The following is a 25,016-nucleotide window of genomic DNA, read 5'->3' as shown; positions in this document are numbered from 1 at the left end:
CCGCGGCAGCCCGGGGAGAGGACAGTCCGGAGGGTCCCCCAGCGCTCCCCCTGCGCTCCCCTTCCCCTGGAAGCCGTACAAAGAGGGGGCTGGCAGAGATACTTGCTCAGCGTCTTCGTTGTCATAGATGGTCTGTTGCAGTGCTAAGGGAAAGCTAAACTGCTCCACTCCATTGATACAAAGAAAGCCAACGTGTAGACAAAAACGGGAAAAGGTCAAAGCAGCAACAACATAAAACTGTGCGGTTACAGAGGTGTTAATTGCCTAAAAGCTAAGGAAAATGCTTCTGTAGGCCTGCTTTTCACCAGAGCTAAGACAGATGAAAATTAAAATTTTACTTTAGTGAACAACACACCTCCTCTCACCTGTGAGCGTGTTGGGAGAGCAGGACCAGCGTTTATGTCAGGCTGGTGTCCTGCACCATTCAGCATGGTCTGAACCGGATCATGTAGAAGAAGGTGTGTGAAGGGCTGATATGGGCATGTAGCAAATAAATAGCTTCCCTGAAACTTTCTTCCTATCCTTGTGAAGGAAGCCTTTGAGCATTTTCCTCAATAAAACCAGTTCAATGCAGTGAGAAGAAATTCAGCACCACATGTACTGAGTTATTTCCCCTCTACTTCTCTTCCTTTCCACATTTTTACCTATAAATAGGGCTCTGCTTTCAAAGTTTGGAGTTGTCCTGATTTTCATTTGATACAGCCTTATTTTGAAGAGGATTGTCTATTTTAATATCTAGTTCAGGTCCTAAGTACTATCTGTATATTATAGACACTATACAGTGAAAATATGCACAGAACTCTGGGACAAATGCAGTGCTTTAGCTGACAAGGCTTCTGTAAGACTGAATGCTTGGCCCCAGATAATATCTTGAAGGACTTAATATGGCACATAAGACTTGCTGTGAGTAGGCTTTTGAGTATTTCAAATGAAGAAGTCTCTATTCTGATCTCAAATATGTGCATGCTCTTTGCCAAGTACCTTAAATTAATTTTCTGCACTTACCGTAGGATGTGACAGTGCCTTTTTTGTTCTTTTGATGCAGTAAGCAGCATGCATCCAAATATTTGAAATGATGACAGCAATTAAAGACTACATTTGGACTGATATGAAAAATGCCAGACTCACTAACTTAGCTATAGTAGTGTCTAATACACACTTAATGTAAGATTTAAACTCAGTTAAAATTGCTTGGTAACATGTATCAAGTAATATGATATTTTGGTAAAAGCTTTAGAGAAAAAGCCTTAGTAAGAAATCTGAAAGTATTGCATGTCCAGATATAATGGGAATTTTAAAATTGTTTCAATGGATCAATTGTATCTGAGACACTTCATATACCAGACAAAAGGCATGCTGCCACTTTATATTACTTAAATAATTACATAGTGGCAAAATATTTCCTCTCAGTATTTTTTATTTCTGCATATGTAGAGAATAGTTTAAAATGACCAGGCCTTAAAAAAGGGTTATCAAAACAATAATACTGTGGTGTTTGTAGTGCTGAATAATATATAAGGTAATGATCAATACTCCTTTACAGGGAATACTTTTCATCATTACATTAGCTTGGCTATAAATTTTCCCTATTGGCTTCAACTTGTGCTGTGTTCAATCTCTGCAATTCATGCCTGCTATTGATTAGTGCACAACTATTTTGTGGGAGATGCCAAATTAATTGTTTAAAAAAGCCATGAAAGTGCTTTTTTATTGGCCACGTGAGGCTCAACACACACTGTACTGTTATTTAATTATTTCATATACATATAATTTCCAATAAGCTTTAAAAAATAGTTATGCAGTGTACTTAGACATGAAAATTCACATAATATATTGAAAATGCTACTCTGTGCAGAACACACCTTATTTTGTGACTCAGAAAGTAGCATAACACAGCAGCATGCTTCTGAATGTTGCTGGATAACTTCCTGTGAGACCATTACAGTATTAGATGAGCACTCCCAAATAGGAAGAAATTTCCATTTTTTAACACAAGATTCCTAGGCTTATGCCAGATTTCACCAGTAGCATCCTTAGAAAATCCCCAAACCTTCAGAACCAGATGAGCCAATACTTGATACAGATACTTGTTGTACTGTGCACATGGGTGCTGAACCTTGGAGATTTGCAAAAGCAGTGCTTCTCTGCAAAGTATTCTTGTTTCTGAGTGAACCAATATCTGTGTAAGCTTGCTGTTATTTGCATGGGAAAACTTAATCATATACACACTACACTTAGGTGTAGGATGTTATAATGTCTGAATTTTAGATGAGAAAATAATAACACACCAGAGAGAATGGTTACTATCTAAACAGAAATGCATGACACTGGACTATACTAAGGATTTTCATTTCTCAAGCCTCTGGAAGATCATACTGTGAGTAAATCTTTCCCTGTATTTCTGATTCATTGATGTCTGAAAGGAGATCTTTTGGTTCCATGCATAACATTGCTTTATTTCACAATTCCAATTAAAATGTGTTTTTTCAGAATTTATTTTGCAAGACAAGTTTCATAGGTTCCTCATTCCTGCTAAATTTAGCAATCTAAAAACTTTTTTTTTTCTCTGATTATCTGTTGTGCAAATTGGAATAACTGAGCTTAAGATACATGTTTAGGAATGATGAGAAAGATTGGGAGCAATCTCTTAATTTGATATGTTAATGCTGTCTGCAATGCATCATTCTAACAAAGACCCAAAGTACTTGAGTATTGTATATTAATTTTGTCCTCATCTTCCAAACAACTCAGAAAATGGGGAAAAAAAGCCTTGAAAATAGCTGCTTGACACTTGATAAGTCATATCTGGGGGGAAAAAATCTTTCAATGGAAACAATACATACATTGTTTGTTTTTTCCTTCATTTCATAGGTATACTGGAATTTATCAGTATAGCAGTGGGCTTGGTCAGCATCCGAGGAGTCGACAGTGGACTTTACCTTGGAATGAATGAGAAAGGAGAACTGTATGGCTCGGTGAGTTCCTGCTAGCCTTGGGCAGTTATGATCCTCACAGTCTGTGAGGGAAACACTTGCTAGCTCCTACAAGCGCCCATTGCACTGTGTGTGTGTGTGTGTGCTGTATGAGCACTCTTTCTGCTCTGAATATCTTGCAATCTAATTCAAAACAAGACCCTGTGGGTGACATAATGAATGTGGGAGAGGGAAAAGGTGACAAAATCAGGAATGAGTAATAATGCAGTTGAATGGCAATTTAGATACAAACAATAGAAACTGTTGGCCAGAGCTGGTCACTGAAGACTAAAGGATGTACTATAAGATTTGTAAATGTCTCCTGTCAGTGGAAACCTAAATCCAGACAAAGTGGATTCCTTTTGTGTGTAGGCAGAGAGCTTTCTAGGAATTGACAAAATAAGGTAGAGGGGGAGAAAAAGGGTGGCATATGTGGATGAGAGAATGAGAAACAAGAGTATGACAGAAGTTATAAAAAGTATAGGAATGAGAGCAAGAGGCTTGGTGATCTTGTCCTGAAAGTTTTGCTGGTGCTTCCTGAGGGATGGCAGCAGGAGTGAGTAACGGGTGTGAGGGAGGAGTAAAACTTGGTATTTCAGATGTGGGAGTTTGCCAGCCTACCTGCAGCTGATGGGTGACTGTTCTCGGCAACATGGGCTGTCTTCCAGCAGAGCAGAGAGAGAGAGAGTGTGTGTGGAAGTGTGCATGTGTTGCTATGACATGGCTCTTTCCTGGGACTATTGGAGGCATCTGATGTACAACCGGCTTCATACCCTGGGCAGATCGTGGGCAGGTTAATCTGAAATTTGGCAGATAATTTACCAGATGGTAGAAGGCAAGCTCTTCTAGTAGTACAATATCAAGCTCCAAAGCTTACAAGGACAAGAGAAGCAGTTGTATTTGAGGAAAAGGATGGCAGGACTGAAGGGTAAGCAAATATCTGAAGCAAAGTGAAGCTGTGCATTCACAGGGGTTCATTAGAAGCAGAGGAGAAGGCTACAATGATCCACTGATTGTGTAAATGTTGAAGAGAAACACTCAAAAAGAAGTTAAAGTGATAGAGAAGGGCTTTGAATGTAATTGAAGACACCTGTGTCACAGGGCAGTAGCAGTAACAGGGAGAAGGGTGGGGATGGCAGTGAGAGTAGGCGAAAACATGAGATGATGGCTATGAGTGGGCAGGTGAAAACAGAAGGGATAAGAGGGAAGTCCAACTTCCGTGTATATTGTCCATGTAGAAGTGTGAGCAAGTGAAACCAGCAAAGTCCAGCAGAAGTGTTTCCATAAGGGTGTCCAGGTTCACTGATCTCTTTCTAGCAAAATTTTGTGTGAGAGAGATGAGGAGGATTATCTTCTGAACAAAGAGCAAGCCAGGTGAGGAAGCCGGGAGATGCAGATAATGACAGTGTATGTGGGAGGCAGAAAGAGAGGGGGTAAAATGAGGGGCAAGGCTGGGATGGAGGATAAGTGGACATGGGAGAAGGGAAGATGCAGAGGTAGTGAGTCAGTGAGCAGGAAAGGTCAAAGAAAAGGGATTTAGCATAAATGTCGATATAGAGGAAGTAAAGTTTGGAAGGATGGAGAGGGAGTGAGAAAAGGAATTGATGCAATGACAGATGTAATCCAGTTGCCTGTGAGGAGCAAGTTGTCATAAGTCATAATCCTTGTGCAGCTGATGAGTGTGACAAAGAACTAGCAAAGTACATGAGTACATCAGGTTCAGTTAGGCAGCAAAAAGCAGAACAACAACAGTAATATGAATCAGTAATGTTGATAATCATCAGTAATTGTTTCAACATATAAACATAGTGAATCAGTTACTCTGCATTTCAGATATTCTGAGGCAGGAAATGTGGTTATTGATAGAGCTTAAATGCATAGACTTGGGAAAGCAAATGTTACATCACTTTCCTGTGCAATTTATGTTTTGTGTTTGCAATATGTTTGGCTGTCAGAGTGAATTAGTCAAGACAATCTTTGCTGAAGAAATATACACAAGAAATTCTTTGTAAATTACTAAGCTCACTGCATTTATAAAATAGTTGTTCCATGAACAGCAGTTCTAAAGGAGCCTGCTTTCATAAGGAGCTGTATCTCACAGTACAAGGCATGGATCTCTCTGACATTCTGTCCCTGCAGTAGCACAAATTCCCCAGCCTTTTGTGTTTCTTGTATGGAGAAAGGGACAGTGTTAGCTGTCCATGCTCACCAGACTGTCAGTTTGCAGGGATTACATAGCTCACCACTCCCAATTGGGATGTGCAAATAATTTCTCTTCTTTACCCTGGCTCTAGTTAGTTGCAAAACTGGTGGGAACTTAATTTTCTTGAAGACCTTTGCCTCCTAATTGAAACTGGTTGACAAGCTAAGGAGAGACAAGCTGGCAAATGGATGTACAGTATAATTGGATAACCTCTTTTTCCTAAGAAATGACACTAAAAATATGAAGCTGTTCATAATGGAGAACTGGCAATCTCTGAGGCTAGAATGCAAAGTTCAGGTTAAAATCTGATGGATGATAGGGCTTATTGTCAGCCTCCAGAGATGGGGCATACTAAAGAGTGATGGTAATTGAATTACATTACTTCCAATGAAATATAACCTCTAATGGCTACTCAGTGTGATGATGCTTTAAAACCTTGTCAACACTAGCAATCCTAGTGCCTATATTTCAGCAACTGTCAGCTCCCTTAGCAACACTGAGATAAGCAGGCCTCAGAGCAGATTTTTGTGTAGAATTGGCTGGACATTTTTAAGTGACAGTGTTTTGCTTTTGGTTTTGGTAAAAAAAATGCAATTAATTGAAAATGAAGTTCTCTGATGGGAATGAATTTGCTGCTTGAACCAGAAGCAAGGCACAATCCAGTACAGAATTATCTCTCTGGCAAAGTAGAAGATTGGGTTAAAAGAGATTAGTTTTGAGACTGATGTGTGGTAGACTGGGAAAAACTTAAATCAGTTTTTCTCCTGCATAAAGCAGACCAATCTCTTCAGCTGAACTGCTCTGTAGCACCAGTAAGTTGTCCTTGTGCTACTGTGCTGTGAGGTGTATCCCTCTGTCTTGGTTTATTCCCTAAGGGCTGTGAGCAGCATCAGCTTTGTCACCTAGCAGGTACATTTAAGACACTGTGGCTGTGTTTCCTAAGATGGGAAACCCACACACAACTGAGTAGCAGCCTAAGAAATAACTGGTCTTGCTCTACATCAGCATTTGGGATCTAAGTAGGTGCTTAGATTCGCAGCTTGTGAGGCATTCAGTACTTGACGCTATTGGAATACATGCCCTGTGTCTGACACTATCATATTTATATTTTAATTACTCCATGAAAAATACATTAGGCATGAACCAAATCAGTGACCTAAAAGACCTCTATCCTTCTATATTTCTATTTGAAACATTTGACACAGGAAGATTTTTTTCCCAGCATAACTGTGGTGCCACTGGAGATGGGACATATGGTAAAGCAGAGCAGCCAGGATGGGTGATTGCTGCCAGTTTTCATGAAAGACAACAGTAAAGGCAGTTTCAGCATATCTTGATCCAGTCACATCCCTCTTGGCCTTCTCAAAGTTCTGCTTTCCTCACTGATTAGCTGCCTGACAAGCTCTTCCCACCTCCCCACTCTCACGGGGGGCAGCTCCTGCTGCATTTTCTGGTCAGAAGAGCACAGTGCCTCTCATGCTGCTTTCAGGCAGATGCGTAACATAACGTGGTTGTTCTCAAATTCCTCCTCATGCCGTGGATTTAGCCAGGGGAGGCTGAAAATACGTGCACATGGTGCTGCAGAGAAACCATTGGTAGATCCCTGACAATGACTCTGAGCCTGGTTAGTGACAGCAGCTTTCCCTCCTGCGTCATCTGTCCCTGCTTTCCCTTTACCTTGCCTTTCCCTGGCAGCCTGCAGCTATGACTCATCATGTTTCACAGCAGCTACTGTGCTTGTCACTGGAAAGGAGGAAAATGCAAACTACAGATAGGACCCACAGGGGGTTAAGACAAGACATGAAGACCTTTTCTTTCCCAAGTGCCAAACAGCTTTTGCCAACATGTCTGGCAAGGGCATTAGCAAATGTGTCTTAGCTGTGTTCCTCAGGGCCATGCCACAGGGTGAGGGAGGTCTTTCTGATCTGATCCCACAGCCTTCATGCTTTTGTAGGCTGTCGCCATTGTCATGCTGCCCTTGGGAATATTAGCAGCTATTGTAACTATTATGGTAACAAAACATTGTGAATCACTCTCTAATTTTCTTCCAGCCTGTGTAATAGTAACTGTGTTAATCATTTAAATGGTTTGCTGTATTTCCATCCTTTTTACAGCAGTATTTAGAAGTGCTCCCATCGCTCTGGAAGGTACATTGCTGAGTTTATGTCATGCCAGTCATTATATGGTCAAATACTAATTTGAAAACCTAGCAAAAATGAATATTCCCCTGCGGGCTGTCCTCTGAGGGAGTTCTGTGCTACCTCGAGCACAGACCAAGCAGGAACATGGGACACCCTTGCCTCAGCTGCCCTGGCTGTCCTGGGCTTTTCTGTAGTAGAGAGCTGTGCTGCTTCTGACTGGCATGCCCACCTCACTGATCTCCCACAGACATGCACCTGCCCCATTCCTCTCCTCAGACTCGATATAAATAAAAATGTTTTGGTGGTGGGTGTAGTGAGACGCAGGAACAGTTTGCCAAGGGACACTGTAGGTGCCCCATTGTTGAAAACATTCAAAGTCAGGTTGGACCAGGCTCTGAGGAGCCTGATGTAGTTGAAGATGTGCATTGCAGGGGGGTTGGACTAAATGAGATTTAAAAGTCCTTTTCAACTAAAACCAGTCTGTGAAATGCTGGTGCCTCCACTGCTCCTTGTGCCCTTGGCAGGTGGAAAAGACAGCTCAGGTTGGTGGTCAGGAGGAATATTGGTAGCTGGAAGATCTGGAGCAGCTACCAGGAAAGCTGTGCAGGTGGGGAGAGGAAGGCGGGAGTGGAGAGGGAGGAGTTGTTGGGGAAGGGGGAAATAGTGCTTGGAAGGAGAGCTCAGGGCAGCATACAGAGCTTCCTTTACTCACAGAGCAGGTGGGACAGAGCTGAAGAGCTCAGATCAGGAGCCACGGAGGGCAGCTCCACACCTCTGGGCTGCAGACTTACAGGGTGTGTGCTGCAAGGTGAGATGTAGGAACGCTTTTAACAGGCTCATAAATTGCCGTCCTTCAAAAAGTGAACTGAAAGCTTGATCTGGGAGACTAAACTAGCCTTTTGCTCCTAAAACACTGGGGAGAGGGTGGAGGAGGAGAGAGAGAGAGTACTGTCCTTGAAGAAACATGTTTTCACAGTAAGTGTGCAGAGAGGTGACGATATGCCTCTTTATTGTCCCAGCAGGGCTGCACCTGCTGTGTTTTATGCTTTTGTTTGGGTCCCCACAGTCCTGGAAGGGCTGTGAAGCTACAAAGACTGGTGAACAGAAATTTTTCTGACAAAAAAAGGACAATTTGTCATAGTTTACTGAAAATTGCTTGGTGTAGGCAAGGATTTCTTTGGCTGCACTCTAAAAATATCTTTTATGTTCCTGTGCAAATAAAGGAAGGGAATTGTTCAGCCCTTCAAATGGTAGGTCAAGGTGCACGGAAGCAACATGAAGAAAAAAACAGGTTGAAAGTGCATGTTGGTAACAGCATTTGGGCCAGGTATATAATTACTACAGGTGTTTAAGAACTGGATAAATAAATAAATTACCCTCCACTACCATCATACTTTCCTTTTAAATACCTCTGATCTAAAATGATTCTATATGTTTCAGATTGATTTTTTTTAAAAATAATAATCTGGATTATCTGTTCTCAGTGTCCAGGTACCACGGTTGAGGTGAGCCTGGAAACAGAACAGTCTCAGTGCATAATTTTTGGAGGGAGAATTAAAAGCAATTTCCTTGAGTGAAGATAGAGACTTCTAGGCTGAGAGTGGTCAAATCCCAGGAGGGATAATGGCTGTGGGTTTAACGCCCTTCTGCTTGTGTTAGTATTATTATTTACAATAATAAAGTGGCTTCTGGTAAATGATGTAAATGGTACAAATGGAGAGACAGAGGGTGATTCCTGGGGCAGCTGGCTTGTAAGGAGTGGTCAGGCTTTCTGCACGAGCAGCTTTGCTCAGGAAAACCTGGCACTCCCATGATCAAAAACCCAATGGTGTCTTTTACTGACGACAGGGACTTGTGTCTCCCTGGGTAAATCTGCTTTAAGCAGGAGACTGCAAGAAGCAGGCCTGTAGTTAATTTGATGGGCAAACTCTGAAGAGGCCCGGTTCAAAAAGGTGATTATGGCTCTGAATGTGAAGAAAACCTGAAACTTTGTCAGACATGCAGAAATCCTGTGGAAGTGGTATTCCAGCAAGGGTGAAACTGCATGTAAGGATTTGAAGATTGTGAGAGCTTGGCAGAGGGTCTGCAGAGAACGGGAGAAGAGCAGGTTGCAGAAAAGATTGTGTCTTAGAAATGTAGAAGCATGGGCATGAAATGGAAATTGATGCAACAAAGGTGATTTGGGCCCTGAAATGTGTACTTAAACTTTTATAAGGTGAAAAGTTTTTAAGCTATATACCTGGAAAGGGAACAGAAGTCTTTACCAACATGGTGTATTCAGAAGGGAGTGTAAATGCAATACAGTTTGAATGTGGATGCTAACCGGGCTAGCCCTGTTTCTGATAAGTCCTTTGGGTGGTAACGTGTCTGGGGAGCTCCCTGCTGTGGGATGAACAAAGGGAGCAGGGGCAGCCAATACTGCTACTGAAAGAAGTGGCTATTTTCCCTCCAACCATCCATCCCCTCCCTTTTGCTGGCACAAGTGTTTCTTTGCTGCCTGGGGAATTGAAGCACGAAACTGGAAAACAAATCTGGCCAAGCAAAAGGGCTTCAGCCACAGTGGTTCCCTTCCAGGTCACTGGAAGGTGCAGCACAAAGGTGGGAGCAAGTCCTGGGTGAGGGAGTGCTTCCCTCTGAGGCAATTTCCAGCCTCGAGTGTGTGTGTGCCTGGGGCTATGTGGTTTGTGTTTGGCTGCAGGGCTATCAGTCTGGCTTGGGATGTGCTTGAGACATTAGGAACATCCTTTTAAATGGAAGAGTAGAGGAAATACATGCGTGATGGGTTTACTGAAGCAGGATAAATAGTTTCAGGCAAGCATAGTATTTTATTTTCAGTAGGAATATCTTTTTCTAGAAATGGAAAATAGTGCTCATCTTCAGGCCTGTGCTAGGTATGACCTACAGAAGAGAGTGTTTGTTACAGTGGGTAGAATGAGTGTTATTAGAAGGCCTGTATGATAGATGGTAAAAACTCTGAAGAGAAGACAGCAATGGGGAGTGCTGAAAGGTATTAGACTGGAGTGAAGCTGTTAGTGGACTTTTTATGGATTGGTCCCTGGACTGATTTTATTCCCTGGTTTTATTAGGGACATTAAACATCTTGTCATAAAAAGGCAGTGGTGTGTTAACTGAATTTTTTTGCAAAGCTGGGAAGTATTTTCAGCAGAGGAGGCAACCTCACAGAAGGGCCTTGGTGACCTAAAGTGCCTAAAATATTTACACATGAGGAGAGCTCCATCAGTGCCACTCCATACAACACTAGGAGGATCCAGTCTAAATGCAAAATGCAGTTGGTCACTGTGTTAAAGAAGATGAGTTGAAACCAAAACAGGTACAGAAAGGGCATGCTGGGATGATCAGAGGGATGAAAAGACTATCAAATGATAGACTCTAAAGATCTTGACTTACTTAACTTGCAGAATGAAAACTGAGAGGGTATGCTCTTGCTCTCTGTAAGTACTTTGAGGTGTAACACTAGGGAGGAAAAATAAGTCCTTAAAATAGAGTACCAGAATGAATTGGTTTGAATGGGTCACGAGAAAGCTTAGGCTGCCTAATGAGGAAGATTCAGGCTGTGAGGAAATGGGTTTTTGAGCTGTCCAGAGGGATTTTTGCAGGGAGGAGTAGATGAGACATAAATGCTTTCTCTGTACTGTACAGTAGGAAACAGCTTTGTGACTGTGGAAATTTCTTTTGTGGAGGGTATAGATCTGAGAAAAGTCCCTATACTTGAGTTACCTCACCTACTTCACCCTTGCAGATAACCAATCTTGGAATTTGGATGGGCAGTTTTGCTGAAAGCTGGGTACTGTTAAATGGTGTTCCCCACAAGCACCAGCATGGGGAATGAGGCAGGAACTGCAACCTCCTCAGCAAGGTATGAAGGACTCTGTAGAACAAAAAGGTCTTTTGAGATGTGGGTACTGGTTTAGGAAAAAATGATAGGTCAGTACACTTGACACAGGTAATACAGGAGAAAGCTTTGTGAGAAACTGCAACTTTTGTGGTTATTTTTAAACTACGATTTCAGGCTTTTTAAAATCCGAATTTCATAGACTTGAACACTGTCACCAAAGAGGGACACTTACTAGTAGTGTTCTGTTAGGTAGGCACTACACTTTTCCTCAAGTCTATGATCTTCCTCAGAGGACTTAATTTCAAATGCTAACTAGGTCTGAAGATAATTTTTTCTGAGAGAAAACCCTCAGTGATCTCCTTGCCTTGGTCTGCAATTCTGTGTTGATCTTGGATTCTCACTATATGCCTGGGACAGGACAGTATGAGTAACTTCTATATAAATTAAATGTGTGTGTATGTTTGTGTATATATATATATATATGTGTGTGTGTGTGTATATATATATGCATATGCATATGTTTATATGTGTGTGTTTATATAAAAAAGCTAAGCTTTGGTAAAGTAAGATCCTACTCAAACCTTAGTTTAATGATTTGCTTTCCCCTAACTAAAGGTGTCTGAAATTTTGTGTTCTCATGAAAACAGGAGGCTAGAGGTGCTAATGTGACCTTGCAGGAAGCTCCTTCCAGAAAGGGCAGTTCTGATTCCCTGCTAGTGCTCTACGCTTCTGCTTTCTTCTCTGCTCCAACACGGGCACTCATCTGACCTGTCAGGAGATCAGTTGAAGGATATTAAGCCACAGGAAAATGTTCAGCTTCCTGAACTGGCTTGCTGCCTGTTTGGGCAAGCACTGGGGCTCAGTGGGAGAATCAGGTGCGGTGTGGGATGGTTGATGGGTTGAGCACCATGCTTTCAACAGCAGGGAGTTGTTAAAGTGGCATAACTGCATTGCAAACCCAAATCATACCCAGTAAGCAAGAGTGGGAACATCTTCAGATTCTTTTCTTTGCAGTTGTGTAGTTCCCTGTCACTGCAGCCCCGAGCCTTTCTGGAGCTGGCTGTGTAATGATGCAGGGGTGTGAAAAGGTTCAGTGCCTTTGGTTGATCTGAGAATACTGTGTTGAAGCGACATGCTAAAAGCATCAGCAGCAGTGACACACTGAGATGTGCTTGGGGATTATTCACTGCATCAGATAAAGATCTGATGTGTTCTGTTTCTGATTCAGGAGCCAGTGGTATGTGAGTGTGGTACTCTCTCCCACTTTGCCATTCATCATTTTCAAAGAAGGAGTAGAAAAATCTGCCCTGTGGGGACTTCATTAGGGATTTTGACGAGGTTGAGATTTGCTTTGCAGTTTGAATGTGCTTAGGCTGATTTGGTGATGTGCAGCAATGTGGTCCATTTGTGTCACATTCAAAAAGCTTGAGAAATAAAGATTGTTACAGTGCAAATCCAAATTTTCCCCTTCTATAAGGACCTTTTGTTACTTTTTCATTCCTTTTATACTGGCAGATATCTGATTTGAGGCTAATATTTTATATTTGTGTTTCACAGGCTGCTGCTGAGGTAAAACTTGTGTTCTCGTGTGGATGCTGCATACTTTTGAGGTCTGGCCCATGCTGTGCATCTTTAATCTGCTAAACTTTGCTCTTCAAATTTAACACAATTATAGAAGCAATTGTGACTTAAGAGAAATTTTGACTTGATTCCATTATGGCTAAACTACTATTGCCTTCAATGGGATCAGGATTGGACCTGCTCCTGTAAAACCACCAATTAGTTTTATGGTTGTGTCAGCAGATCCCAATCAAGATAAGAGCTGTATTGTATTCATCATTTTAAAAACCTAAATCTAGACAGGGTTCCTGCCTATGAGAGTCTGCAATCTAGAGGCAATCTTTTAACATATAATCTTACATTTTCATGACAAGCGGGATTTTGTCCCGCTGATGCCTTTGTTAAGACATCATATAGTGTATAATCTGAACTCAGAACAGGAAAGTTATTGGAGAAGACTTCAGCAAAATATTTTTATTTATTTTAGAATATACAAATGTTTTAAAGTTTAAACAAAATAGCAGGTTTTTTCCCCTTTTTTTGCTTTAAAAATCTGATTTCTTTGGAAGATCTATGTTCGCACCTGCGTGGAAGACCTACCACCCGGTCTTTGGGCTCTTAATTCACTAGTTCTGTTGAAGTTGTTACTATGTATCTTTTGGGTTTTTTCAGACAGAATGAAAACTTCTTTCATCCAAGCTGAAATTAACTGCGTGACTGAAGTTTTACCCACTGAAAGACAGGCCCACTGGTGTGCATGTGAGGAGTAGGGGTCTTGTTAAGGAGCAGAGCCTCCAGTGTTTCCCAAAGGCTGGGTCAGCTGTAACTCTGACAACAAAAGTCATGGCATAACACCACCAAAGATGTGTGGATTTTCTGTGAAATATTAAGGAAATACTCTTTATTCTACTCAGAAAGCAAGATACTAAAATTGTGCGACTAAATCCAAGACTTTGTGGTGGAATTGCCCCTGGGAAAAGGGACGGGGGAAGTGTCCAAAAAGTGACCCCTGGAGAGTCTTTTTATGAGAAGTGTTTGCCAAGGGAGGGGGCACTGCTGTATGAAAAGGGAAGTGTGACATCTTTTCTTCAGCAGCAACTATTTGAAATGCTGGCCTTCCTTCCTGTCCAAAAAGGTGGGAAATCAAAAGGCCTCATTTTTAAACAATTTAACCTGAATAAGCAATTGAGCCCTGCTAGGTAAAGATCATAGTGTGCCAGTCCTTTGCTGTAGTGCCCACTAAAGCACATAGTTTTTAAAATTTCTCTGTGAAGCTTGTTGGTTTTCAAGACCCCAGTGGATATGTGGCATTTCAGTGAGGATCTTTCCAAAATGTGATGACTTGTGATGCTGTGTTTATTTGATGACCCCTGTCCAGAATGACAATGTAATTGGTAATGTCCTTATTCTCTGAGCTAGTACCTAGCTGGTAGCTTTGCATAAAACTAATAGCAAAATGTAGAGACAGGCTTTTGTTCATCAGTCCTTGACCAAATCATCTTGCTGAAAGAATAAAACATGAATTACTTTTATAGTGTACATTTATATCACTACATATGTATAATAATTATTTGGTCCCCGTGGCAAAGTGTTTCATGAAGGGTCCTGAGCATTCTGCTCTTTTTATGATGGCACCTGGTAGCTGAGAGATGAGGTGCTTCTTTAAGACTGGATAAATCTGTTTTGTGGGGTACTCACTGAATGTAGGGGCTCATGCAGATTAAGTACTTTTTATCCCTCACTTTACAATGTTTTCTGCATGTGAGTTTAGCTCACTTAAACAGCAGTTTCTGCTGAATGAGGTCTATCTCTCCTTTCAGGCTGTGTTCTGTGCTTAGAGAACCACAGAACAAGGCAAAAAATACTGACAAAACACTTTGTTCCATCTTAGTTGGATTTAAGGAAAGCATGTTTTATTTACAAATCTCTGTCTGGGTAAAACCTTAACTGGTGCTCAGGCTAAAGACTGTGTGTTGCTGTAGGGTGGCAACCCTGCTTTGACATACAGATTGTCTTTTGATAGAAGGGAGCTGGGGAAGGTCAAGTTACAGCTTTCAGTAAATCTGAGCATGCCTGAAATGGTTATTTTAATGTCTTAAAATATTTGTTGCCTTTTTATCACTGCAAGGCTGATCCATGTTCCATTTAAGCTGACGGGAACCCTTCTCCCATCTTCTTTAAAAATTGGCTCTGGCCCCTGTATCAGATTGCTGAATACCGCCTCACTTTCTGATTCTTGGAAGGGTTCAGCCAAGCATTATGAATTAGATGCTTAGATAACATTGATGACTGCAGTTCTTTATTGTGCCAGGCGAATCAAAAATAAAATAGAGGTTAGAAGTGTGACTGGTAAATGACACAGTGTGGGCCCAGACCTGCTGGTATGGAAGGGAGGGGAACAGACCTGCTTGTTTATTTGCTTTCTAGGAGTCGACTTTGTCCTGGTCCTGTTCCGTTGTGGTGCGGAGAAGGAAGCTCGTCAGCTTCCAGAGAAAAGACACTGTCACAGCTTATGTAGCCTGAGATCTGCCCCTGGAGTTTTGTCAAGACTTCCAACAGCGTCATGAGCAGATCTTGGGTGTTTAGGTGAAAATGAGTTTTCATCTTGTGAGCTTGGCTGAGCAGATATAAACCCAGCCTTTGTGAACTTGAAGCATGGCTATTGATGGGCTGCCTATCCTCAGGCACAGTGGGGCTGCTCGTCCCATAATGATTTCATGTCCAGGGAGGGCATGCTTAAGGCTTGACAGATGCTGCAAACTTTAAATCTCAAAGGAGAGGATATCAGTAAAACCAAGAGCTGAGGAGTTGGCAGTGGCAAAAATGGATGGAGGCCTAATTGGCATCTCATCCTCCTACAGCTCACGTCAGAAGAGCTCTGTAAACAGCCCTGGGGTAGCACAGTGCTCTGTGCCAGTCTGGTCTCTCCACAGAAGGTTCTTGATAGTGTGGAGAGCAAGGGAGCAGGAGAAGAGTGGCAATGGGACAAAGGGGTGAAGCACTGAAATCCCTCCTGCACTGACAGCGTCCTGGGATTTTATTGTTGGTCCTGGAGTCTGCTTACTTTGTTCAGGAAGTGCTGCTTTTCTGTTGTCTGCATCAGGGTGTGGAAGTACCACAGTGTCTGCATCTGTGTAGGTGTTGGGCCTTTAGGGAATCATGATCCCAAGGGGTTCAAGTTCTGCTGGATCTTGGGATATTTACAAGCTTTTTGTATGAAAGATGATAATCTTTAAGCACCATCATTACTTGGTGCGTGGCAGAAGCACAGAACACACTTGATTTTTATTTTGTAAGTGGGAATTGATGTATAATAAAAACTTTATACAAATTAACTAAGAGGTTTAGGGGAAGCAAGTAAGATGGATACTGGATGTACTCTGTGAGAGTACAAGGTGACCTCAGGTAGGGAGAATGCAGTTGCCTAACTGTGGTTTTGCCAGGGACACCTTGCCTGATTTCCCTCATCTTATTTAATGTGCCATGGGATATGAAATGTATATCAGTGGCAGCGCTGTTGCCTGACTGCTTGTCTGTCCTCTGGCCCTGAAGGCTTTCCTGCTAAAAAGCAAAAAGGCTTTCCTGTCTAAAAGGCTTTTGGAGAGCTACTGACACAAACACAAAAAACCCAGTCAGCTAGTCCTCTTTGCAGACTATTTTCCCCCCATTTTTTTCATGTTTTGTCAAATTATCAAACAAAGCATTCTGAAAAGAGGCTGCTTGGAGAAACTCATCAAAGAAAGCTCTGTGACACTCACCAAATCAGACACATGGTGTGCAGGGCTTGACTCACCCTGTGGTCTAATTTGGAAAAGAAAGTGGTGCTGCTTGGACACTGGTATTTGGCTTCTCATTGTGGCTGGAGGTGCTTCACCCAGCCAGAAATGAACAGGCTTAGCATGAGAGTACAGAAAATGCCACAGCAAATGCTAAGCTAGACCTTTATTTATGACAGCTCTGGATGAGTGTTAATTATTAGCTGAACATAGTGTGTTCTAGAGGCTGTTTGCATTACGGCATGGGAAGGGCCGATGGCATGTAAAATGTGTGTGTTGGTGGGCACAGCAGCAAAGCAAACTGCTCCAGAGGAGGATAGGGCTTTTCTTTGTTTCACTTCACTACATATGCAGTTTTCAGTAATGCCATGTAGCCATAACGAGGGATTTGCATGAAATTACTCAGGAGATTATACATATAAACCTGACTTTTATTGAGACAGGATGGATTAACAAGGTGTTAGTGTGCAGCAGGTATACAGGAAGTGTTGACTACATCAGATACATTTCTTGTTAATAGTTGTTTAGAGTTCTGGATTAAGTTTTTTCTTAGGTCTCTACTGAATCAGTGTAGCAGTTTGCAAAAGGGAAAACTACATGTGGCATAGAACAGAGTAGTTTGCTTGGCATGAAAGGTACTTGCTGTGATTTTAGGAATGATGGTCTGAAGAGGCTTTCTTTTGTCAGATTACAAAATGAATTGAAGTTTTAGCTCCATAGGGTCATTTAAAAGAAAGAAAGAAAGAAAGAGTATTGATGTGTTTTATATAGGACCCTGTACTGTTCTTTCAAGTAGCAAGCAGCACGAATGTCTTACATTCTTTAGAGTCATGAAACCATTCTCTGAACAGTGTACATGTGTTTTACATGTTTCTAATTATTTGTGATTGACTACTTCACATGGATAGCTATTTTAAAACAAGCTAGCAGAACTTTCATTTTGATGCCTGCAACCATGCACTTTATTACTTTAGAATCTGACTTTTAATCAATCTGCCTGGAAATGGGATAACATAATTATTTTCTTCCCTTTTTAGGTGGTGGAGAATGTAAAAAGGGAAAGGGGTCCTGAGCTTGCTAACACTAACCAGTCATTAGCAGATTTCTGAATTAAATCTTTCTTGGGGTTTTGTCGTTGTAATATGTGCATCTTTGTACAATGCAATTATTTTCACATTCTGAGTTTAGTAACCATTGAAAAACCAAACAGGTGAAACGTGGAAATGTAGCAAAATGAAAATCAATCACTTTGTATTTGAATACTCTATGAACAGCTCTCACAGAAAACATGTGGAATGTGGTGCAACATCTGATTTATATAATTTTGAGGTCACCTCCTTATTTGGCCCTGAATTAAATGATTTGAGCAAGGCAGGCAGCCTCCCCTTTCACAGGAATGCAGGTTACTTTCCATAGCTGTTCCAGTTGGGTATGTTTGGTATTTGTGTCAGCTTTCGACAAAGATGTCCAGCAACTTTAAGTATGGTGCAAGGAAATATTTGCACTGGAAAATTGATAGAGAAGTCAGTTGCTGGAATAAAAGTATGCAAAAATTGCTGTATTGTAGGGCTAAATCTTGCTCTTCAAATGTGCATAGAGGGACTTTCTAAAAGTCATAGCCAGAAGGAGAAATGTGATCAGGAAACACCATATCCTTTCCGTACTGGGAGAGTTGGTTTTCAGCAAGACTTTCCCTTCCTAAGATGGTGAGACAAGAGGGTGGTGTTGGCAGGATGGACCAGCCTCACCTCTGTTATGCTCATTTCTGGCTGGAATAAAGACATGCATACTTAAAATGTGAGCATAAGGTATTAATGTTATGTAGGGCTGTGGTGGTACATGGTTTAGGGGTAGGCTCATCAGGGTTAGGTTAATGACTGGACTCTGGGATCTTAAAGGTCCTTTCCAGCCCAAAGGATTCTGTGATTCTGCTTAAACGACTATTCTGGTGGATGTTGATTTCTGTCTCTCTTGGTACTAGATGAGACATCATTTTAAGACTCTCCCAGGGCATGGGAAGAAGGATATTATGGGATTTTAGTGTCCCACATTACTTACAGGATCTGATCCAAAGTCATCAACACTGATTTACTCCAATGGTGTCTGACCACAACCAGAATTTCTAAGTCTCCCAGAAGGAAAAGGTTTGACTGTATAAAAAAATTATTTAATTTCTTTTAAAGGGTGATTGTTAATATCCCTACATATCTGATCCCACATCCTGATTGATCTGTCACGTTCTTGTTGAAGTATTTGCTCATGTTTGAATTTCTGAGAATTTTGAAGAAGGACAAAAGAGATGTAGCTGTCCTTTAAGTGAATAGAAAGTTAAAATGGGATAAGCTTGTAAAATGAAGATTGAATTTGTGAGCTTGAAATCAATTTAACTCATCCAGAGTGCAGTACAATGCAAACCCCCTGATTCAGGGTCTGCTAGTTACGTGTACCACAGCACTGTCATGATCCATCAAACCTGCCAGATAAAGAGAGGCTATTTTAAAATTTCTCCTTCAGGGCATGGGGAAGTAGTTCTTGCAAAGATAGAAATTTATGATGATGCTAAAAAAAACTGCAGATGAAGTGAATAATTAATGAATTCACGACAGGACTGAAATATCTTCCTAAAATGCTGCTATTTTTAGCAGGGAGTTCTTCTGCAGTGCTTGTCATGTGATCCTATTGCCTTCTGAGAGCAGGAAAACAATTTGAATTAGTTTCTCTTTCCCCATGGACTTATATAAGTCCAGTATATAATACTCCTTAGCATCTGAATCTGCCTTAGGACAAACACAGATGATTTAAAACCTCATGCAAAATAAAACACTAATGAAATCTATACTTAAAGATAATCCTCTCTGCAGCAGATTACCTTTTATAATAGTTTGTACTTTTGAGGCTGTGCAAGGGGAATACTGCAATGGGTGTAACTGGCAGCTGCTGCTGGTCTGGTGATGCTCAATGCGGCTGCGGTTTCAAGCTGGCAAAGGACACAGAGGCAATTATCAATAGGAGGTTGCAGGGTATGGCCCACAGATAAGGGTTTAATGTGAACAGATTTGTGCTTCTTTTGCCTATAACCATTGTAGACTATTGCTCTGTTTGAAGTAAAAAAAAATTGAACTAAAAAAAAATTGAACTAAAAATGTCAAAGTCAGGAATTTCTGTAAAAAAAAGTTGTCACATCCACAAAGGGATATGGTCACTGCCACAGTGAATTTTCAGGTGTTGAACATGTGAAACCAGGTCCTGTCTGGGATTTCTACTTCCTGAGTGGTAATGAGGTACCCATTAAAAGGGAAGTCAGGAGCAGCTTACTTGCTGCCTTTCTTGCCTGCTGGAGTTGCCACAAATTTAATTTAGAAGAACCCTCCAAATCCCAAACCTTCAGGTGTTTGGGAGGTCGTGAGGAGGACTCTGTCTTTGCAGCTCAATACCCAGTTTGTACGGGTGCAGAAGGGTGTTTCTTTCCCCATTTGCCCAGAGTTGTTTCGCCTACATGGGATAGTTCCTGGGTGTCTTCTGTAGGGTGTATAGGGCTCCTTGGACCTCTCTTGTCCCCAGCCCAAGGGGGCTGCCCTGGGAGCAGAGTGCTTGCCACACAAAGCAGCAGTGAAACATCTGGGCCAAAGCACAGTGGTTTGGGAAAGGGTTGTGCTGAGTCTCAAGCAGCAGAGGTGGCCCCAAAGGCACGTGCACCTTCAGAGAAGCTGCTGGCTTTGGTCATGGTACACCTTGGGAAGCTCCTTGGTAAAGTCATGGAAAGTGGTTTCTTTGGGGTGCTTAAGCTGTGGCTCTTTAGTACTGTGCAGGCACAAGTTTATGGCTTAGATGCCATACATTGCTGCATCTGGGCCTTGATCTCTGTTTTCCCATCTCCATGCGCCAATTTAAAAGAACGTTTTAAAGATTTAATGTCTGTAAAACACATGCATTGTATGAAACCTTGTAATAATTAGAAATTGATCCTCAGCTGGAAGCTGGATGTTGTTGATGTGAGTGCTATTGAAATGAGAACTTGTTTCAAAAAAATACATTGAATTATCACTATTTTTTTCTTGTGCCTGGTGAAAAGACTATTTTCAGGCTTATTTTTCCCAGCTTTCCATCAGCTCTCCCATGCTCACCACCTCTTTTCCCAGTAATTTTTGTGAGTCCTTCCTAAAATGTGTCTGGTTATCAGGTGGCTGTGTTTTAAGCAGTTTATTAAGCAATTTTTAAAAAAGCAAATTTAAGCAATCTTAAGGATGTGGAAGGCAACACACAGACTGAAGAAGTGGGTCAACTGGAAGGAGTCAGCTGGGGTTCTGTGGTGGCAGGGGGGGTCTGATGAATGGTTGATATCCTTAGTGGGTCCTATCCTCGATAGGATGGGACACAAGGACAACCCTGACAAAAACCTGGGGGGCTTTTCCTTGCTTACTTCATCTCAGCGCACAAGGTTCCTGTTTGAAGCTCTGTTGGGTTGTGGCTTCATGATACAAATAATAAATCAAATGAAGGCTAGCAAATTGCATGTCTTTAAATTAATGAAATGCACCAAGTTCTCCATGCGTTGAAATGACATAGAGATTTTAAGACTGTAGATTTTATTACAGCCCTGCAAACTGGTTCTAATTTCCTTTATTTATATCTGTTTGTTTGAATGCCTGCACTCACCATTGAAACAATTTGTTACAGAAGTCCAGTAAGGTCTTGTGAGCTGCTTGGGAGCTATTAGAAATGAAAAGTATCTGTTTTCATCTTTGTTGTTACGGTATTGATTTGGGGAGTGAGGCTTTGATAATCATTTTTGCTTCACATAGAATTATCCACCCTTATGACTGCCTCCTGAAACACCCACAAATACAGATCTTCATAGCTAAAACTGGGAGAATTTAAATAGTTTATTCTGCAATTTATTGAGGAGATACCAGCTTCAAGCCATTAAAATAGTGATTCTTTAACAAGTAGCTTATTTTAGTGGCTGTCTCCTTACTGGTCTTTCTTTTCTTTCCACAGGAAAAATTAACCCAGGAGTGTGTATTCAGAGAGCAATTTGAAGAAAACTGGTATAACACATATTCATCAAATCTATATAAACATGTGGACACTGGAAGACGATACTACGTTGCGTTAAATAAAGATGGGACTCCAAGAGAAGGGACTAGGACTAAACGGCATCAAAAATTTACACATTTTTTACCTAGACCAGTGGACCCTGAGAAAGTACCAGAACTATATAAGGATATTTTAAGCCAAAGTTGACAAAGACAATTCCTTCACTTGAGCCCTTAAAAAGTAACCACTATAAAGGTTTCATGCGGTGGGTTCTTATTGATTAGCTGTGTCATCACATCAGCTCCACTGTTGCCAAACTTTGTCGCATGCATAATGTATGATGGAGGCTTGGATGGAACATGCTGATTTTGTTCTGCACTTAAAGGTTTGTCCTCCTGGAGGAGAGCCTATGCCCACTCGCTTGATTTAGTACGAGAGGGAGCGCGAGAGAGTGAGTGCGAGAGAGAGAGGAAGGGAGAGGATGAATGGGAGTGAGAGCGCGAGAGAGAGGAGCCGAGGGGAGGAGGAGGGTGAGGAGGAGGAGGAGGAAGGCCTGATGCATGCTGGGGAATAGACACGCTTTTAAATTTTTGATCAGTTGTACTTCGTCATATATCAGCATAGCTGCCATACTTCGATTCATCAGGATTTTTGGCTGGTGGCCTGCTCAAGTGTACGCTGCATTTACAAAGGCATGGAGGGTGCAGTCTTACTTAAACAAGAGACTTTTCAGTTAATCGCTCTCTGGGTCTCACTCCACTGAGTTTAAAGCAAAGACCTCTTAGTAAAAAAAATAAAAATAAAAAGTTAAATTTATTTATAGAAATTCCAAAGGCAGCATTTTATTTATTTTATATATTTATTTATTATATAGAGTTTATTTTTAATGAAATATGTACAGGCCAGATAGGCATTTTGGAAGCTTTAGGCTCTGTAAGCATTGAAATGGCAAAGGCCACTATGAACCTGTGGTAAATTCATGCAAGTAAATATAAAGGTGCATGGATAAAAAAAAAAGCCAACAATAAAAAGGTAATAACAATAATAAATTCTAGTGACCCTCATGTACTAAAGGCGACAATCTCTTTTGTGCCCATATTATTGTACAAGTATGCACACCACTCATGACACTGAGTCCTCACTCTTCTGACTGCTTGTTTCATAGCTTACCCCAGAGGATTAAAGAGAAAACTGGGTCTTCAACTTTTTTTTATGTGTCTGTAATATTTCCTCTCTGATAAAGTGACTTCTTACATCATTGTAAATTTCACAGCTGTGGAAAATATAGGGGTTGGAATATATTCTACTTGTTAAAACCTATTGCAGATTATACCAAAGCTAAATGATAAATATGCTATTTTTTTTTCCTAAAGAGAATGCCAGAAACAACATAAGTAATACCAACAACAATTATACTAATTTTAAGATTCCACAAAGAACACATAAATATTTCAGAGGGCAAGAACCAGGTTAACAGGATCACTCTTGTAAACATGTTTATTTGTGCACTTGACTATCTACTATGAAATTATACAAGTTCCATAGGGGTCATTGTAATACCTTTTATGGAAAATTGCTTTCAGTGTGAACTGTCATAATACATGATATTAGCACCCTTCCTAAAGTAAAACTTGCAAAATGAAACTAATAAATCTCTATCAATAATAACAATGAGGGGGACAGTATTAGACTTATTTTTATTGTTTTTCCTAAAGTATGTTCAAATATTTCTGAACCCTAAGTGAGGAGACAGTATATAATATTTAAGGGTACGTAGTATTTTAAGATAAGCACATGAACACATTGATTAGCCATTTGGAAATTAACCCTCAGGAAGAGGCATTTTTTTTCCTAATACTCTGAAGAAAAGGGGAAAAAAAAGAGATGAAAACCATGTTAGGATCCATATGACAAATGCATTTTGTAGTTGTTTTATCCCTTAGGATTTCAATCCAGTGCCATTAAGTTGAGTGTAGCCTTCAGCATTGGATATGTTGGGAGCAGGGCTGATCCTGACACCCTGGCTGTCTGCATATACATGGGGGCTCCTTTGGAGGAGTGATGTAAAAGGTTGTAGCCTACTTGTAATTAAGAAATTTTTGCTCTACAGCACCCTTGTCCATCTGATTTATATGATTTGAAACTTATTTCTGTTCTGGTATGACCTCTGGTTCGGTGTGCTGAACAAGCGTTCCCTTTCCGTGCTGAAGCAGGTAGGAGGAGCCATGTCTCAACCGGCGATATCAGTGATCTCAAACACAACATGGCGTTTTGTTGTGATTGTTCACGGATGATAAAGAGACATAAATTACATTAGTTGATTTGTAGGGTACTTGTCTAGGGACTGTTATTGCCTGGGAATTTACAGCCTTCAGCTGCAGCCCATGCATTTGTCTCCCACCCTTTGGGGCTCAGATGGTTTGGCTGCTGTGGGTCGGTTGGGTGCTGGATCATTCGTGTGGGCAACGCCGAGATTGTAGGAGAAGAAAAGGCGCCCCTGGGCAGGACCAGGGCTGACTGCTCTGTGGTAAATGCATCAAGCCCACCACAAGGAAGGGAGGTTGCGACTCTGCTGTTTCAGTAAATCTGACATACCCCAGGAAATTATTTGCAAAGGTTAAAATGACTCTGAGTCGAGGCCACAATACTAGGCCACAGTTAAAGTCTTAATGTTAAATTGACTTGGATTTTTTTAGTCATAGGCTAATCACCACTACTAGTTAACATGTTTTATTTAATTTATTTTTTTTTGTATTTTTCTACAGAAAGGATTAAACTCGAGAAAAATGTTATGAGTTTATGGCAGTCCTTCTAAATAAACTGTAACCGATTTACTCGAATAACCCGTAATGGTGTGTAAATACTGACTTTATGTAAATATAGAAACATGTAATTTAACTTAGGCATTATTGCAGGACTGGAAGGCCCAGGAGCTGGCAGTTTGCCACTCCCTGCAGGTTCACTGGGTCAAATTTGGCCTGTTTTGGGTAGCGAACAACCGACTCTGTTCAGTCTCTTGTCTAAAATGAGCTATTTCTGTTTGTTTTCGGGTGGGGGATGGGCAAAACCATTGTCACCTGGGTGCTGCTCAGCTCCTTTGCCAGGAAGGTGTGAAGGGGTACGGACACCCTCCTGCTCCTTATGTGATCCTGCTAAAACAGGGCTGCAGAGAGCTGACACGGCAAAGCAGGGAGGCTTGCAGCGCCTCTCCTGTGCTGTGGGCAAACAGAAGTCTTCACCTTCTAGTGCTGCCCATCTGGCACCTTTCTTGAGCTCTAAAATTGACTTGAAGAAAAATCTGAGGGAAAAAGAAAAGAATGATTGGTGTTATTTTTACTTGGTATTCTGTAATGGTGTGTAAATACATACAGAATTCTGTAATTTGTATAAATATATTGCTATAGAATTTTGAAAATTGGTATTATTTGCTTGATGTCCCTTCAGAGCATTTTCTTTTAACTGTGCACATGT

At 41.2% G+C, this 25,016-nt stretch overlaps 1 protein-coding gene across 1 annotated transcript in view; it reads left to right on the top strand.

Annotated features, from left to right (window-relative positions):
- FGF9 (fibroblast growth factor 9) overlaps window positions 1-24,385 on the top strand; it is a 28,143-nt gene extending 3,758 nt beyond the window's left edge. The window contains exons 2-3 of the mRNA XM_031066130.1: window positions 2,872-2,975; window positions 21,507-24,385. Coding sequence (XP_030921990.1) covers window positions 2,872-2,975; window positions 21,507-21,752 — 350 coding nt within the window. The 3' untranslated portion in view covers window positions 21,753-24,385. The remainder of the gene's footprint in view (window positions 1-2,871; window positions 2,976-21,506) is intronic.
- The last annotated feature ends 631 nt before the right edge of the window (window positions 24,386-25,016 follow it).

This window comes from Geospiza fortis, unplaced genomic scaffold, assembly GCF_000277835.1.
Source record: "Geospiza fortis unplaced genomic scaffold, GeoFor_1.0 scaffold16, whole genome shotgun sequence".
NCBI classification, from domain to species: domain Eukaryota; kingdom Metazoa; phylum Chordata; class Aves; order Passeriformes; family Thraupidae; genus Geospiza; species Geospiza fortis.
This window is presented reverse-complemented; position numbering and strand designations above follow the sequence as displayed.